At 38.0% G+C, this 18,799-nt stretch overlaps 1 protein-coding gene across 1 annotated transcript; it reads right to left on the reverse strand.

The window, feature by feature from the left end:
- Positions 1–299: 299 nt before the first annotated feature.
- On the reverse strand, positions 300–18,113 carry dusp3a (dual specificity phosphatase 3a). Its single transcript, XM_041973231.1, has 3 exons — positions 17,810–18,113; positions 6,917–7,149; positions 300–1,927 (listed from the first exon to the last, which is right to left on the reverse strand). Exons 1-3 carry the CDS (start codon positions 18,001–18,003, stop codon positions 1,698–1,700), a joined length of 657 nt encoding a protein of 218 aa, XP_041829165.1. The 5' UTR covers positions 18,004–18,113; the 3' UTR covers positions 300–1,697.
- Between the last annotated feature and the right edge of the window lie 686 nt (positions 18,114–18,799).

Raw genomic sequence — 18,799 nt, forward strand, 5'->3', positions numbered from 1 at the left:
TATAGACAAGGAGTCGTAAAAAGTGGAATTTATTACTTAAAATAAGAAAAATTTCAGAATTTTTTTAATTTCTGGCCTAGACCAAACTAAAATGCTTGTTGAAGGGAATATACTTGTGTACTTCTCAGTGCTCAACAAAGTCCAAATAAATAAATAAAATAGGTAAAAATATCCTGACAGACTAAAGAAAAAAAATGGTGATTTAATTTATTTAATTTGTTAAATTTCACTTTCTGCAGTGCACAACGTTTGCAAATAACAGAACTTTGTTATTTGGGGGAAAAAAAAACAGTTTTCTATGTTCACAAATAAATCTTTTGGCTCCTTGAGCATTAAGGGAAAAAAACAGTGAAATCTATATTTAATATACTCATAATAAGACATAATTATCAAACTGCAACTCACATCTAAACAAGATGGATCAACAGCCCACAGGCCAAGAAAAATAAACTTCATCAAGAGGATGACTTTCCCTTAAAATGAATTTAAAACAACAGCTTTGTTTCTTATAATAAAATGAAAACGGACTGGAATAGAGAAAATATTGTAGGAATGTTTCTGAATATAAATTTTGTTAGTCCCTGTTAAGTCAGTTAATTTTACGCTGTGCTTTTAAAATTTCTACAGGGATACAAACAGTGTTCACAAGCTGAACCTGCAGATTCCATTTATTATCAAGCTGAACTTCTTTTACTTGGATTCAGTTCAAATAAGGGAGAGATGAAGTCCTGTAACATGAGTTAAAACACAATTTTGTAAGGAAGAGGAAATTAATTTAGTCAAATATATACTACAGAAAACAAAACACTGCAAATGAGCTCATTTGTAGCTGTAGATGAAACAGTTATTTGATACAGCCTCCCCCTCAGATTGCTGCCACGACCTACTGTGGAGACTAACGGGGCTTACAGTCCAACTAAAATTAATATTCGTCATATCAGTAGCTAAAAACGGTGGCAACTTGAGAACTTATGCTGCTTGTTAATTTTAATTAGTTCAACCTGTTCTCTGCACCTTTCGCTGCCACTGCTGTAAAACTAGAGGCCAGAACTGAAATGCTGCACAGCTACAGTTTGCTTTTAGACGCATCAGAGGGTGAAACGTTTGTGCATTAAAAGTCTACCTGAACAGGCAGGAGATAAAGAATTAAGCATTTTAAAGTCTGGGTGTCTTTTTTGGGTTTCATGGAATGTTTGGGATTTCCGCTTTGTTGCATCACGTGCAGCCATCAAGAGTTTATTAGGAATTTATGGAGTACTCCTGTTAGTGGCAAAAATCACTGACATTATGGCAGTAGGAAACTATGGAATGATTGTGCTATAATCTTTTATCCCAAACAAATTTGTGAGGAAGTTTTGAAAAATTAGGGCAAAATTTTTATCTTCTTAACTTGTGGGACTTGAAGGAATGCTTTAAGTAGCTCAAAATCCTCCAAATTTAGAGCTCGCTGCAGATATGCAGCAAAATCTGTAAAGATTTCTGAAACTTGTGGTAAAGAATGGAAAGAAAACCAGTGTTTGTGCACATGAGGAATAGTTTACACAGATAAATGAATGTTTCAGGATACCCCTGATGTGTTGGATGGGCGCTGGTGTGGTCAGGGTGGGGGTCAGCCTCCCAGAGCAGCTGATGCCTACGAAAGGCTTGATAGGAGGAGACGGGCAGAGGGTCCCTTAAGATTCACGCCTCTCGTGCTTTCATTTGGTCTTTAGTTTGCCCACGTCTCCGTTCAGCTTACCCTCTTTCGCCAGTTTCTCGTTTAATTGGCACAGCTGGCGAAGAAAGCCGTCATTTGGGCCGATCTCTCTCTTATGCCTCACGGTGGCCACCGCCAACCGGGCATCCATTTTATGGCGCAGCATGAGGTAAGCAACAACCATAGTAGGAGAGCGGCTGTAGCCTTCTCTGCAGTGTACGTACACCTTTCCTAGAGAAAACAGAAAACAGCACAATGATAAGAAGCTAGTTTTACTAAATAAAAAGAAAATGTGTTCCATAAAAAAACTAATTTTCTTTATACAAGAACTATTTTCAGCATGTTTATACAGTCACTGTGTCGTCCTGCAGGTTTAATCACTAATAGCTCAGTTTTCATACACTTCTTCTTTTTTCTGATTCTCTGCTTTGTTTTCTTGAAGAAGCTGAAGGATGTTTCTGTACAGGTGAGCCTTATATCCTTCCTTCATTTCCTTTATATCCACTAAGCTGTACTTGGCAAAGCAAATTTATTTGGTAACAGCAAACACACCACCATTCTGTTTGCCTTGATGCTGGACAGGACAAGCTAAAAACAAACGGGCATGGGGAATGAAATCAAAATTAAATTAAATAAAAAAATACTAGATTAATCCCTGAGTGAAACTGCAAATTGGATCAAGAGAAAAATGTATAGAAAGTGTCACCTAGTACAGTCTTGTAGCTCAAAGATATATTTTCATAGCTTTATTTAAAAAAAAAAAAAACAACTGTTTGCTTGGTATCTCAGAATAAGACAGTCTACTAGAGCTGGCCGATAAATTTATTATATCGATTGATCTGACTCAGATTTTGCTTATTTTAATGAAAACTGATTTTTTTTTTCTTTAACTTCTGCTACAGTTGGATCAACTTATACCTGCCAAAATGCAAAGTCTTATCATTTATTTTATATTTCATTTCATTTTGAAGTGAGTTTGAAGGTACGTTATAATTGTGAGAATTCCTTTTTTAAAATTGGTTGTCTGTCCTTTTATATCAAACGAAACGTTTGATTAAAAATCGGAAAATTAAATCAAAAAAGATTAAGCATAAAGTTAAAGATTTGGATAAAAACAACGTTATGAAAGAAACTGATTGCTTACTTTGCGACATAATGCAGTTATTGCCATTTAACTGGGTGAAGAGGAATTATGTTGCTGTATCTCACACGGTCAATCAGCTATAGCCATTTTCATCATGAGGAACAGCGTCCACTGAACAGACAAGACCAAAGTCAAGCTGTTTGGCCATAAAGCACAACGTCATGTTCAATGAAAACCAAATACAGCACGAACTCCTCTACATACCAAACTATTCTACAGTCAAATATGAAAACCGGGCACATACGCCTCACGCCATGAAAAAGAAAAGAAATAAGGTGTTACAGTGGCCCAGTCAAAGTCCCCACCATGATTAAAATGCCGTGTATAAACTGAACACCTGCTACACTTAAAGAACTGAATAAGTGGTATAAGGAAGAGTGGGCCAGAATTCCTCTACAATGACCTGACAGACCGCTAACGTCCTACAGAAAACACACGTTTTTGCTGCTGGAGGTCTTTGAGCAGGCTATTGAACCACAGAGTCTACTTCAATAATATCTTGTATTATGTCAAATGTTATATCAGGACCTGATGAGGACCAGATTATTATTCTATTTTTTTTCTAATATCCTGATACATAACCCTTAAGAAATGAGGGTATATTTTCTTTTCATGTGATTATATTTGGTGTACTCTGCATACTGCATTAATGACTAATGAGTGAAGGGTAAGCATCCCAACCTTCTCTCAATCCTTTCGTAGTACACAAAGTGTGCAGGGGCAGAGAGTTTGCTTACATTAATATGAAAATCTGAGACTTCCTGATTTATTGATCATTTATCAGCCTAAAGTTTGCGCAACTTAGAATGTATAGCCCATCAGTAACCTAAACTGTGCCATGTAACAATATATCCAAGTAACAGAGAGATTTGTAAGTGCAATTTTTCTCTCAGTTCCACCCTTCTATCAGTTTTGTCTTGGATCTAAGATATTCTTCAACTTTGATACTGCTCTAAGTTACTAAACTAATATTACAACCATTTTATCAGAACTACTCTGCACTAGAGACCAAAGCAGAGGAAGCTTTTAGCTAAAGTTTTCTGTTTGTTAAAAGCAGTGTGTTTCTGTGTCTTTATCCAACAGTTTGAGTTAATGTTAAAAGGAAGAATCCTTGAAACCAAACCACAAATTTCTAAAATAGCTTGGTTAGGTTTTTCAGTTGAATTTAATCCACTTCAGTTTAAATTTTCTAATAAATCTGAATTAGTTGCAATTATTCAGGCCAGTTTTTTTTTTTTTTTTGCTATTTTGCATAGGAACAAACAAAGTAAGGTGGAAGAAAAATTAAGTCACAGAAAAAAAATGAATAAAGAAACAAAAGTTGGGGAACATATGCTGCGAATAAAGCTGCTGAGAAAAGCAGCTTCCCTGCCAGGAGATGCAAATACAGGACCTGACCTCTGCTGCAGACTCGGCAAAGTCAATCATCTTCACTGCGCTCGTGTGCAACAGTGAAGCCACTCCCAGATAAATCAGGGTCTTGGTATGTGTCTGCATGCACATGATACACTACATGTTCTCTGTTTGTGTGTCCTAAAGAGTCCCTGTTTAACTTACACTGTGATTAGTGTAACCCCATGAGGGATTTCACAGAGCAGCTGACATGCTAGGCTCAAGTCAGATCTGCAGATTCTGCATTTTCTTTGAAACACAATACCTCTGTGTAACTCTTCTACTTAATCCCTAACATCTCCTCTCCAATAGCTAGATAGCTAGATAGTTAGATGGATAGATAGATGCAACCTCTACAATACCCAATCACCCTGCCTGCCACAGATCAATGTTGATTCCAATGTATCCTCTTGTTAGACAAGCTAGATCTTTGGCTTAAAGCTTCATTTATTCTCCCCTTTGTTCTCCAATTTTTCTGCCTTTTCTTTCCTTTAAGCCACTGAGTAATTCCACTTAGCTTGTTTTAACAGACAGCCAGTGGAGCATGACATAATTTCAGTGCAGATTTAATTAGTTGATATATCTTTTGGTCTTGCTACATAGGGCACTTGCATGGAGTGAGCTTGTAAACAAGACCAATTACACTTCGCAGCGTTTTGTCTTTCTGTCTGAGCAACAATGCATCCGTGCAGCTCCTCGTTAAATCCCATCCATGACCTTTTCAGAGGTCATGGATAGGGGTCATGAAATGTCACAGATAATGTTGCGCAGAGCAGCAACGTCAGACACTTCCTCTCCTCTCCACTGTGACTCCTTATACTTGTGATTTATCATTGTTAGTGCATGCTATGCCGGACTGCTTGGGAATTAGGCACCTTCCTGTGTCAAAGCTGACAATAAATCCAAACATAAGGGTTCAGCACACTAAATTGAATATCCTTTCACATGTAAGAAATAATTTTAGTCACCACTTTAAGAAGAGCTGAGGAAGGTTTGTCAGGTGGAGGAAGCCTTAAGCCTCCAGGGATTAAATGTTTCCTTAGTTCTGCTTTCCACAGTTCTTTATGTTAGTGGTAGCACACCTGACCCAGTACCTTTATCAAAATTTAAGACTCAGCTCCCTGGTGTTTTCTGCATTTTGCTTTTTTTAAACTTTACTGCAGTGCTTGTTTTTTGTGTTTTTAACGTACTGAAAATGAACTACAGGTGTGTAACACATAAAACGTTGTGACAATGCTGACATCCAGGGACTTGATCTGATAACGTGAAATGGGAGCAGGGCTCGGAGGGTTTCCGATTTAGCCTGGTGATTATCTTCCGTCTTCACTTTGAGGTTCAATGAAAAAACTAAATCGTTCAAAGACACCTTAAATCTTGTAGCCTTTGTTAAACAGCAGAAGGAGCTTGTTTTCACGTCCCAAACTTGTTAAATAAATTACTTTGAAGTGGGAGCTACAGAAGTCAGAAAAACACTGTGCTTCACTTTGATGTCTTCTACCTTTAAAGGGTTTTGTTACAGACTTAATTTTGGTCCATTTAGAAGCACTGATGAGTTTTGTTGGCCATTTTCATAGTAACACAGACAATTTATTTCCATCTTTAGTCTTAAAAAAAGCCATTTTAAGCCACATTACATATAGAAACCCAATAATTTAACAGTCCCTTTATTCACAGTGACCCTAACCCTAATATAAGTCTAGTGGACTTTGATATGTGCTACAAGAGCCGGGAATTGGCACATCCAGGTTTCACCTCCCACCCAGCTGACATTGCACCTGACCTCAAATTTCCTTCCCACAGGTTGTGAACCTATATGGAGATGGATAGATGGATTGGGGCTTCATCAGCAGCAATGATGGCCCTGTCCACTGTGGTGAAAAGGGAGTTTAGCTGAAAGGTGAAGCTTTCAGGATACTGGTGCGTCTTTGCTCCAACTCTTACCTTTGGTCAAGAGATTTGGTTAGCAACCAAAAGCATGACAACATGGATATGATGACTGAAGTAAGTTAGTCGGGCTTAGCTTTAGAGATAGGGTAAGGAGCTCGTTCCTCACAGCTTGGAGTAGAGCTGCTGCTCCTCCATGTTAAAAGGAGTCAGCTGAGGTGGTTCAGACCTCTGATTTAAACACTTCCTTGTTGTCTCTCTTTGGAGGTGCATGCAACAGGTAGGAGACTCCATAGCAGGCTGGAGAGATTAAGGCAAAATCCCAATTCCTCCCCTTGGCCCTACCACTTAGAACAACCCCACCATTTTGCAGAGGTAATATATCTCTTTCTTTAGGGAACAAAAAAATAGTAAGACATCTAGCCCATCAACCATGCTATTTAGATGGCTAGATGGCCACTATCCCTATCAGCCAAATAAAATACAACAATAGGGTTGCACATGTCCATTAGAATGGAAAAAGGTGATCATGTTCCTCCCTCAATCCCGCAAAACTTATGTCCCCCTTCTCGGAACCAGAAGTAGATCCACTCAAATTAATCCAAATTATTCCTGCAATGCCATGAGAACCAAAACCAGACAGTGAAGTTTCAGGACAGAAAATAACTCAAAAGGATCCTCAGTAAATTCGCAGCAGAATACCCTCTGACTGACGTAATTTTTTTAGCATTTGGCTCCTTAGTTTACAGACTGGTCCCTCAGGCACCTCAAGATAATAAAACAGTCAAAAACAAACTCACCTTTGCCATTATTGTGCGCTAATGCTTTGTCGATAAAATCAGCCCCCTCCTCAAAGAAGGCACTGAGGTTGAACTGCTCGGTGTCGTTGGCCTGGATGCCGTGGTACGTGATGCCTGTGCCGGCGTAGAACTCTGCACTTGTGTTAACGTGCATGAAGGAGGTGCCTTCTGCCACGTTGAGGACATGCGTAACTCCAAGTTTCTGCAAACGCATTGTGTTCTGGGCTACAAACCTGGGTAGGTAAGAGAAGGTTAGTGAATACAAATAAAAATATACACTTAAACAAGTTATTCAGCAGGTTGTTGATGTTGGTAACAAGTCTGGTGCACTTACAAAAATCTATACTCTCATTAGAACATTCAGCGCTTTCATTGATAGCTCAGTAAAGCATCTTTATTTTGCATTGTGAGAGAACAAAGAGTGTGCTGCACCACAGAAGGGTCTTGTCTGTGCTTTTCATGCTGTGACGTACCAAATATTTTCTGTTAAAGCGCTGGCAGCCTCTCTTATTGCAGGTAAACTAAAAGTGGTTGTTAAAACAAAATAGCAGCAAGCATTTAAGCATGCAATTAGAAAATGTTTGACATTTACCTCAGTGAGTCATTCGTTTTTAACCTTCATTGCACACTCATAACATTTGTTTATGGAGTTAAATGTAGTAGTGGCACTTGCACTTATTAAAAAACATATTCATGCATCTTATACTACCCTGGTTTGGTGAACTTGTACTTTTTTGTTGTTGTTTATAATGACTACCTCATGTATGCTGCAGCAGTTAGAACATCAGTTGTGTAGATCTTTAGAATGTGACATATCCAGAATGCAATAATGAGGCTACCAATAGCTGTGAGAGCAAATGTGAGCAACATCCTTAATGAAAGTGAACTCAAAAACCACTGCTGATGCTGCAGTTTCCATCTTCACCGTAATTGTTTACATCCAGCAACAAGGGAGGTTCTGTACTGTCTGAGTTTGCTGGTGTGTCTCATGACAGGTGTAGTGCTCAAGCAAGAATGTGAGTAATTAATCCAACAACAGAGCCAGTTCCTTATGAAAGTGTAAGGTTAAACACAGAGTATATCCGTAGCCCAGTCTACAAGAGAAAAGGTATCAACGTAATGTAAAAATTGTTTGTGTAGAGCTTTCTGGATTGACTGGTTCTTGTCCGAGGTGCTCTTTGGATAGGGTAGAAAAAACTAGCTATCTCAAAAAAAAACTCTTAGAATTAACTAAAGTGCCTTTATTTCTATGGCAAAATCACAGTGTCCTTTAGAAACACCAACATGTTTCAGCCCACTAGCCCACAATAAGCAGCACAACTTGACCATTTCTGAAAGAAAGCAACAGAACACACAGAACTATTTACAAAAATATGTGAAAAAAGTCAAATGTAGCTCTTCATTACGGTCAGGATATCTAGTGGCCTGTAATTTAAAAATCCAAAAAGTCTCCCTTTGGCTGAGTTCGCTTTTTCTCATGGAATGGAGGATTTGATCATTTTTATATGCTTGTAATGTCAAATGGATCTCTGTTGTGGTGCTCCAGTGTTTGGCCATAGGTGAGTTAACATTACCTGTGCAGATTGGATGTTTATGTTTAACCAATCTATCTAGCAAATGTCTCTTAGTTCTACTGGGCTAAACAAAACTTTACATCCTGGACATTCTAACCTATAAATGACAAATATGGTTTTACAACTTTCTTTTCACCCTCCTGGTGAGGTGACTTGTTATTTTTCAGAGAAACAAAATTAAAAAGAAAGAATTCTCTTAATATTTTTTTTCTTTTTTGCTCTAGTTGGTATTCCCACAAGATTGGCTGCTGAGGTGAGCTTGTTTACAGGGCTGTTTAGATTCTACCTCTTAAATTATCAATAGTTCTCTTCTGCCCATTAACCCAGCCGCAGTTGCACATGAATATATTGCCACCTACAAGTCTGGTAATGGCACACTAACTGTCTAACCTCATCAAGGTCTTGCTTAAAGGGAGTTTGTTGGGTTTTCCCTTATTGAAGTCAGAGCTAAAATTCAAAAACCCTGGCAGCAAATTCCTGGTGAATCTAATTTTTTCTTTTTTTTTTTTGTAAATAGATGTTTAAACTGATGTCATATTTTCAAGAGCTGTCTTCAGAGAGTAGTACGGAAATTGAGGAGCATCAAGTATTCAGACAAGAATTATAAAGGGAATCAGATGAAGAAGGAAGTTAAACAGATGGGTCAAAAATGGAGTAAAATAAGACATCATTTCACAGCTTTGGCATTTAATAATTACTAAAATAGGAAAACAGGCAAAAAGAAACAACTAAATCTCAGCCAGGCTCCCCTACCTCTGCTTGCAGGATGCAATACCCTCTGTTTACCCTCCTGCTCTAATAAAACATTGCCTTTAAGAACTGCGAAACAGCATATCAGATCTATACGGCTAACAAACTACAACAAAGTAAAACAAGATCTTGGCTGCTGCAGCCCATCTGGCCCGACGCCCGTGTCCACTGTTACTATCCAACCTGGCTGAAGACACTGCCCATTGATTGCAAATAAAACGCCTCTTTGTTTATTAAGGGTACATTGGTTTATGGAGCATTTAGTGTCACTAATTAAACATAATTCCTCTTTAAACAGCACCATTTTGTTGCTACCTTGCATCATATAACAATTATAAGAAGCTGGTAATGTCTAAAAAATGCAATGTGAATGTTTTAAATCTTACAAAAGCTACACTTGTATTCAGAATCATAAATCTTCATAAATCGGTGAGGCGTTCAGCCTGACAGCTCTGTGTTTTTATTGCTATATCTGCTCACAGTCAATATGAAGCCAGTGAAGCAAGGCTGGGTGACCCCCCGAGCACCTCCCTGGAGAAGGTGGCAACAAAGCCCCCTCCACAAGAACAAATAAAAAAAAATCTTGAGCTCAAACATCCCATCTGCCTGTGTGTCAGCTGAAGGACAGAACAGTGATGAAGCAAAGCAAACACACCCTTAGTTTCATTCACAAAACGCCAGAGCTGGAGTGCATAAATGATTCAGTAAATGTGTACAGTATGAGCACTTAGATGCAAACGCAAAGAAAAGGAGAATGTGCATCTGTGTGTGTCTAAAGTGTAGTAAAGTGTCCATGTTCACATTTACTGTACTTCTACACAACACATTGCAGAGATACGCTGGGTTCAATCGGGTTCACAGCCAATGGTTTCCTTCCTACTTGGAAGGAGGCTGTGTCCCAGCCTCCTCACCCTGGGATCTGCAGTCCCAACACATCCATTATTAAAGAGCAGCTTCACAAAGAGCCAGAGTGTTTCTCACCGCAAACAACCACACCTCATCTGTCCCTGAGCAGCACATGGAGGTTTCAGAGTGCTGACTACAACCCGTCTGAAAACAGTTCAAGTCTGCAAAGTGCAATCATAATCCATTTATGAGCATATTACCGACTAGTTGAATAAACGCAAGTGCTGTTCTGGTCAAATCCTCGTTTATGTAAGTCACTTACAAAAGAAAAAAATATGTTTGTGTATATAACAACGTAAATCATATAGGGCCTTTGAGCATCTGAGCAAACTGCACTTTTAAGTTCCAGTGTGTGTAATATGAAGCCAGTCACATGACTGGAATGCTGTATAATAGTTTTCCTTTTATATTATTCAGAATGGCATCAAAATAAAAATCTTCTAACTGCTACTTTCAGTTTGTCTGATTATTTGTTTCCTCCTTTTACATGTTTTTATAGTGCCCCCGTGTTGTCTTTTGCTATCACAATAAATAAAAACAAAAATGAGTAATTTATGTTATAATTATTATAATTTATGTTTTATCTGTGCTGTTTGGTCCACTTCAAACAAATCCCGGTTCTAAGGATAGTATGGTTTGTTTGGAGTAGTGTAAAAATGCTGATTCGCACACTGGTATGAACCAAACTGGTCTTGAAAACTTGGGGTCCCTAGTGCAGTTTGCTTGCAGTGTGAAAGCAAACAGACCATCCAGTGAACCAAAAACAAGAAGTGGCATCCTGCAACATGCTAGATAGCTCGCTGCCTCATCTTTTTCTTGTTGCTCAGTCATTTTGGACAAGTAAACAAAACCAAAGGAAGGTTAAAATTTCTCAGCCTTCCCTGCCCAACTGAATCGAGTCTCCTAGGCTATCCTAGTGTCAATGCACCCTTAGATCTTCCTTGAATCTTTTTTATGTTTCTCCAATAACCCAGAATGGGCAAACTTGGAGTTGGTTGGCATCCAATTGGTTTAAATATGTCATTTGTGCCTCTAATTACGATTGCATAGTACTGGATCTTTACCACCTGTGGCACATCTTGTACAAGTTGTTTAGAATAACCTATGTTTACTGAAAGAAGCAAAAAGGCAACGAGGTGGAATTTCATAGAGGTGTTTACTTTGACACAAGACAGTTTCAGATCCATGTGCTCTTGTTTGCCCCATAAAATAAGAAGAAAACTGGAGTGGAAATAACTACATTCACATTCCTTCTGATACTATTAAAATGTCATGTAACCCATAATTCAAAGGAAACTGGTTTACAGTCACTGAGTTATAAAAAATACATGCTGCAGAGAAACTGATGAGAAGGAAGCAAAAATGCCATGGCTGAAAATGCAGAGCAGAGTTAGATTTCTCAATGTTACATCTTTCTCCATTTGTTCTGTCATGACCTGAAAATAAAAAAAACAAATGAACAAGTGAATGAATGAATAAAATAAAAAATGCAAATAAAAAGATAACTGATTGAAACTACAGCTTGAAAACAGCTAATAAATACCCAAATAAAGACCCAATTAATAATCAATATTTTCTGGGACAGTTTTTTTTTTATTTTTATCATGATCTGTAAATGAATACGAAGAACCACATACATATTAGTACGGTTTTAGCCTGTTCATTTGCTTTTATTTGACTTTGCAGGCCAACTACACAGTCTACTAAAATAAGATGCATCAGTACTGCAGAGGGGCTTACTGGGTCTCAGAGGTAGAAAAGATGGACATGGCACAGGCATTAATCATCAATCAATATCACCTCTCCCTGCTTGAGACATCTGCAACACACTCTGCTTTCCACCTGTTAGGACAGCTTGGAATAGGAATAAAACTGTTAAGCCAATACTAAAAAACATTCTTTTTTATGATCAGTGAACTTTGCCAGACATCAAACCCTCTTCCTCAGGGACAGTAAACCTGGGAGCACATCAGAGTCTCTCAACCTTTCAAACCTGCAGTTTTGTCTGATGAAGCTGGACTGAGTGCAGGACTGCCAGCACTTTGTTTGAAGACTCAGCCCGGCAGACAGGCTCATTCAGATTGATTTTGTAGTAGCGCCGAGCTACAGGAATATGCTTGTACTGTGTGCTGTTCGCCCTCCTCCACCGCTCTGCTGGCAGAGAGCAGAACAAGATGATGGACTGCACCAGTGATAACCAGCTTCTCAGGGTCATCCCTGGATCTGTTCTCTGCCACATAAACATGCAAATCATTTTAAAGGCTGTTCTGTAAAATATCACATTAAAAGCCAAAACCTATGAAAAAACATTTGGCAGCTATGCTCCTCATAACTGTTTTTCTCTGTTTAGTTTTACTCCTGAAACCATCAACTGTAAGTAAGATGCGGATGTAACCATGGTGACATCATTTATTGGTTAGTTAGACAGCCGCTGTTTTGAAGTCTCAACTTCCATCTTGTTTTTATGGAGCAAGAAAAGACCACATCTGGACAAGATGGAGCTAGAGAGCAGTACATGGAAAGTATCTGATGCCAAATATCCATGTAGTTATGAAATAATTTTTTAAATGACTACCAGCACACAGATCAGAGGAATTTAATGTTGCTAATGAAACTACCATCACTTAGTATTTTAGCGTTTTTAGTTCATTTAAAGCTTTATGAAAGAGAGTCTACGAGAGCTAAAGATGTTCTGGAGGTCCTTATACCACAAACTCCATTTTAAATAGCATAAACAACGTGGCACAGCGGGAAACTGTTTAAGAGGGGAGCTTTTTCACTGTGCACCGCTAAACACGCATCCAACAGAGCACATGTTTTTTTATTGACAAAGGAAAAAGAAAAAAGAGGAGCCCTATCTGTTGTTTGGAGATACTTTGTGTTAATAAGTCAGACACAGCTAAAGCCGTCACTGCAGGCATAGACACGAGCGATTTGCTGCACTGCCTTAGCTGTAAACATGACTGGCTATTCTTACTGCAGTGATTCTTCTGTTAATCAATGTAGAAAAGCAAATAAAAATAAAATACATTTTTAAATGATAATTAATAAACACAATGTTGAGGAAAGGAAAAGGCGGAACTCACAATTACAGAGGTGCAATGCCCAACCCGACATGCAGCCTCTGTGTTTAAAGCTAGCGTATGGAAGTACTTCAGCTTCTGTGGGTGGCTTCTTTTGCTCAAAAAGTCTGGTTCATTTGGAGAAGTGTGAATGCACAAATGCACTCTGTTGCGCATCAAAGCTCTGGTCCACCTACAAAAGTAGCTCTTGGCTCACTTCAACTGATCCAAATACAGGACGCGGACTACATGGCAAAGGGCACCGTCGGTTAAACACAGAGGAGAAATTACGTGAGGAGAATGCCATTTGTTGAACCCCCCACCCATCATAACTGTTTTAATACTTCAGTCTCAGAATAGATTTTATTAACAATGTGCCCGTCTATAGCCTACTAAAGTCTCCATGAAGGACATGTACACACATCTGTGGCTACAGGTGAGCTTATGGCTAAATTAACGAGCTGCTAATAGTCTCCACAGAGACAGAGCAGGAATATTTTCACCAGCAGGAGGAAAACTCATCGTTGGTCAGTAATTACCTCTCTGGGATCTGGAGAAAGCAGGAAGTTATTCCATTCATTTGATTACTGGATTGAACTAAAAGAAGCAAAACATATTGCAGTTCTTTGCCAGGCAGACCCCTCAGCTAGTAATCTATTTACATTGTTTATTCGCAGTCAGTGAGCTAGCCATCACCTGTCGGCACAGGTATTGATTAACCCAGTGGCACACGATTCCGATGCTCTGGAAAATTAAGAACCAGCTATCAGTGTAAAGACTTACACTAAACTTCATTATTATCAGGCTGTTCTGTTTTAGTCCCGCCATGTCTTCCACTAGCTGAAATGTAAAGTGCAGAATTACATTACACTGACGTACAGCTGACATAACAGCTGTACGTCGCTGACATAACAGCTGTACGTCAATGAAAGATCGAATGAGAATCTTCTGATCGTTATGTTTACATTGAGCATTTTAATCTGAATACTTGTGTCCATGTAAACATGGCGACTGAATCCCATGATTTTAGATATTTATTTGATGTGATACTCCAGGTTTTTATTCCTGTCTCATTACCACAAAATTTCGGAAAAGAAAAACTCTGTGAAGATAATTTCAATCAGACATTATTGTACACAGACAGCGAGGATGGATGACGCCGTGCGCTGGTTTATCTCCCTGTGGTTTCACATTTTATTCACAATCTGAGCAGGAAGTACCAGTAATAACTGGTTTTACTGGAACAGTGTCGTAAATTCCTCACGAGTCAGCATGTTCATCACAAAACCAATAGAATCACTTAACCCAACAATCCTGGATTTATGTTTCTGCCAGTGATTTCCTCAGCATATACTGTACATACCCACACTATACTAAGACACATCTAATACCACACTACAATCTAAGAAAAAAATGGAATAGTTGTGTTATCAATAAAACAGCATGAAAGAAATATTTTAAGCATGGCTGCTCTCTGGCCTCTCCAGCTGAATATTTCTAAAAAGTCCCTTGACTCAAACCTGAAAGTCTTTAACACATCCTGTTTGCCTCATTTCTAATCCACTGTAGTGACACTCAAAGATAAAACTGTGACATTCATTAAAGTTACAGACAAGATATGTGTGCTCAACGTCTTCTACAGTGTTATATTTGTACTTGAATTACATGTTTATACACGCACAGTTCACGTTATCAGGTTCATCTTACTAGTACCGGGTTGGACCCTTGTTTGCTTTCAGAACTGCCATGGTGGCATAGATTCAACAAGGTGTTAGAAACATTCATCAAAGATGTTAGCTTTGTGACATGGTGCATTGTCCTGCTGGAAGTAGCCATCAGAAGATGATACACTGTGATCATAATGGGATGGACATGGTCAGCAACAGTACTCAGGTAGGCTGTGGTGTTTAAACAATGCTTAGTTAGTTCTAAGGGGCCCAAAATGTTCCAAGAAGATATCCCCCCCCAGACTTTTAAACCACCCCCATCCTGAACTGTTGATGCATAGCAAGATGGATCCATCCTTTCGTGTTTTTTCCACCAAATTCTGACCCGACCATCTGAATTTGGCAGCTGAAATGGAGACTCATCATCCAAGTAAGTCTGATTGAAAAGGTGTACCTAATAAAGTGGCTGATGAGCAAACATGCATATGACTATGTGTTTATAGTCAACTAATAAGTTTGTAATCAGCACAAAGAGTCAGGAGGACATGTGACTAAAAACAAAAGACATCTCTTTTTAAAGCTGGGAGATTTTGCCAGTTAACTGAATACTTGATTGTAAAACTTAAATTTTCAACAATTTTTTAAATACAAAATTTTCTGAAATGATTTAAATTCCAGCTTTCCGAAATTGTTTTTGCTGGTAGGTTGTTGACGTGTTTTACGTAAAAGTGTGTTGTGGAAAGTCATATGGCCCAATTTTGAGAAAATTTCTTAACTAAACTATTTATTAATGGAAAAATAATCTAACAAACCCATCATTGTTTTTACAAAAATATTTGTAAAAAAAAAAAAAAAAAAAAAAAAGTTTAAATTAAAACAAGTAAAATAAAAAAAAAGGGAGAACAAATTCCATCTGGAAATCATTGTCAGATTTAGTAGTGTTATTAAAAAGTAAATAACACTGTTAAATATATATAAAAATAATATTAAAATATAAACAAATTATTTTTAATTAAAATAAAAGAAACAATTAAATGGCTTTAAGTTTTTTAAATCTTAAAGTTTTTGTTGTCCTATCACCATAATTCTGGAATTAATTTTTCATAGTTTTCTAATGCTTTACAAAGCCAATGATTTCATGATTGATTAAAAAAATAAATAAATAAAAAGTAGAAGCAAATCTATGGACGGCAAGAGCAGCTTTTCCTGCAATTATTACATTTTGATGCCGTTATCTCAACATCACAGTTAATTATTCTCTTAACTCAAAGTCATGAGGCTCATTTTCACGTGATTAGTTACATTCCCAATTATCTCGAATAATTGTCCTTTTCTCAAGATAACGTCTACTGTAACTGATTGTCACAAGATAAACTGTTTTTTTTTTTTTTCTTGAGATCCCAAAATGATTAAGGTAAGCTTAAAAATGTTTTATTAGCATCAAATTTAATTGGAAGTTCAGGCAATTGGTCAGAATCTAAAATTTGAGGCATTCTAAACTTGAACAATGAAAAACATTTTTGGTTTATTCATAGTATTTAAAAAAGGTTCAAGTGTCAGCGCAAAATAACCTCAAATTATTCAGTTATCTTGAAAAAGCAGCATATTTAACTTGTTACTTCAAGATGATGTAAAAAGAAAAAATCATTTTAAAACACGGCCACTCTTTGCTTCCATACAAAACTTAGCCAACTCTTATCTGTTTTTTATTTTTTGTTGTTGTTTTTGTTCCAATGTCCCTTACTATTAGTATTAGTACAATCCTCAGGGTATGTATATATATATATATATATATATATATATATACTGTTTTCTCAACTAATTACTGACTCAATCAATCAGCACTTTGTTTACCTCGTATTTACTGGTTTTACTGTGCATTACTTGCACATAATTATTATAACCAATGATGATATCCATTATTTATCAGTATAGCAACTGATATATTATATTAGTTGATGGATTGTCTGCTATAATGCCAGAGGCCAGTGTGATGTCATCAAATGTATTGTTTTATCTCAATAAAAGCAGAAAATACTAAGAAACGGAATAATTTTAACAAGAACAGTTACAAAATCTTGTGAAAGCATTCAGATCAGGTCCTGGGATAAAAGTAATTTCCTTAAGCTATTTAAAATATTAGCCACAAAAGGTTTTGTTATCACTGATGTAAAGAGAAAAATATTCATTCTAAATCTAAAAAGTCAGAAAGATGTGCACTGCTTTGTAAAGACTAACTTCTCTGCATCAACTCCATTTCTGCGTGTAATAACAAAGCATCAACACTACTGGCTGCAACATTCACATCTTCTCTCTTGTCTACGTTGTGCATGCCGGCCACATTTTTTTATTTGGCATTTTATTTATTAAGAAGGTGAAAATGGAGCTTTAGGTGTAATGGTTGCGGTGTCCCTGCAGCCCAGCTGGATGAAAAAGGGGAGCGGCTTGATGAAGACGTGATTACACGGCAGTGACACTAATGATGGAGAGATTCATTGAGTAAAAAGATGCTCTTCGGCGTCGTCCTTAACGTCTGAATGCGGGCGAGTTTTCGGTAAATTTCCCAGCTTTTAAAGGCTAAATGCCAATTTACATCAGTCCTATCGATACTACTGTTAAAATTAGGCTATTGTTGTGTTTCGATGTTATACAATGTCCACCTGCCCTGCTGTCGAGGCACGCCGCTGGTAAAAGGCGGTTATTTCGAGAACAGCCGGTTATTTGTTGACAACAGGCTGTCGTCTCTTCCCTGATGACACCGGAGGCACCAAAACAACAAGCCCGCCCTGTGCGCGTGCAGTCCAGCATGCGACACTGTTGTCATTGTCGCGGATGTGGAGACTGTTACAAAATATATAAATATATATAGAGGGAATAAAAAATAACCGCTTGCGCGCTGATTCAAACCCACAGATAAAATGGTAGATGACTCACGCGTTGCCGACGTAAATTCTGGGGAAGACCTCGTTAAAGTGTTGGGTCGGAAGGTTGTAGAAGCCGCTGCCATCGGACAGAAGCTCGTTAAGTTGCTGGACAGTAACCTCGCTGCTTGGAGCCGGGACGTCAGCCGGTGGCGACGGCGGCGGCGGCTGATGCTGCTGTTTCGTGGGGCTCAGGTGTTTCTTCATGGCTCTTCTTCACATAAACTAATGTTGGATTACGATAAGCGACAGACTCGTGAGCCCTCTCTGACTGTTCAACAGCATATTTCCCCGCCCGCACGCGAGTCGTGCGCGCCGTGCCCTCCAGTCTGCAAGGTGTCTGAAGAGGCGGGTGCCTCACAGTTCACATGAACGGTGGCATTAAAAGCACTTCCGGTCATACTTTCAAATTTGAATAAAGTCCATATAAATCTGAATATTTCTTTGATGATGCTGTATTTTTTTAGTTTCTTTATTCATTTATTCATCCATATATTAGTTATTTAAGGTAATTCATTTAAAACAATTATTACTGTCCTTTGTTTTTCCCAATAAGTCTTTGTTTTAATTCTTTATTATTACTATCAGTTGATTATTTCCCCTTCAATTTTCCTAAGTCCAAGATCACATTCTTTAATCATAACTGATTTTTTTATCCTGTCAAACACCTGCTTATCTTGTTGTTTTTTTGCTTGTTTGTTTTTTTTGTTTTGTTTTGTTAAAAAAAAAAAAAAAAAACTCCAGCATAACCACTCAGGAATGTTGTCCATTTGCCTTGACTGGTTGACAGTGGTGAGGACAATTAAAACTAAACAAGCACAATAACTCTAAGCCAGAGATATGTGCTGAAAAATAAAAAGAAACAGAGAATAAAGAATAAAGAGAGAAAATAGGAGGGAAGAGCTTTGTGCATTATTATTATCACCCTATAGTCTAGGATGCATTCACACCAGGATAGTCCGGTGAACAGAAACGCTTAAGTTGGGTGTCTGCCTACTGAACC

Source organism: Melanotaenia boesemani, chromosome 21, assembly GCF_017639745.1.
Source record: "Melanotaenia boesemani isolate fMelBoe1 chromosome 21, fMelBoe1.pri, whole genome shotgun sequence".
Classification (NCBI taxonomy): Eukaryota; Metazoa; Chordata; class Actinopteri; order Atheriniformes; family Melanotaeniidae; genus Melanotaenia; species Melanotaenia boesemani.

Coding starts and splice junctions, on each gene's coding strand:
- dusp3a (XM_041973231.1), bottom strand. CDS start 18,003: ATGAAGAAACACCTGAGCCCCACGAAACAGCAGCATCAGCCGCCGCCG. Junction 7,150..17,809: donor AGAATTTACGTCGGCAACGC/GTGAGTCATCTA, acceptor TTACCTACCCAG/GTTTGTAGCCCAGAACACAA. Junction 1,928..6,916: donor AGCGCACAATAATGGCAAAG/GTGAGTTTGTTT, acceptor TGTTTTCTCTAG/GAAAGGTGTACGTACACTGC.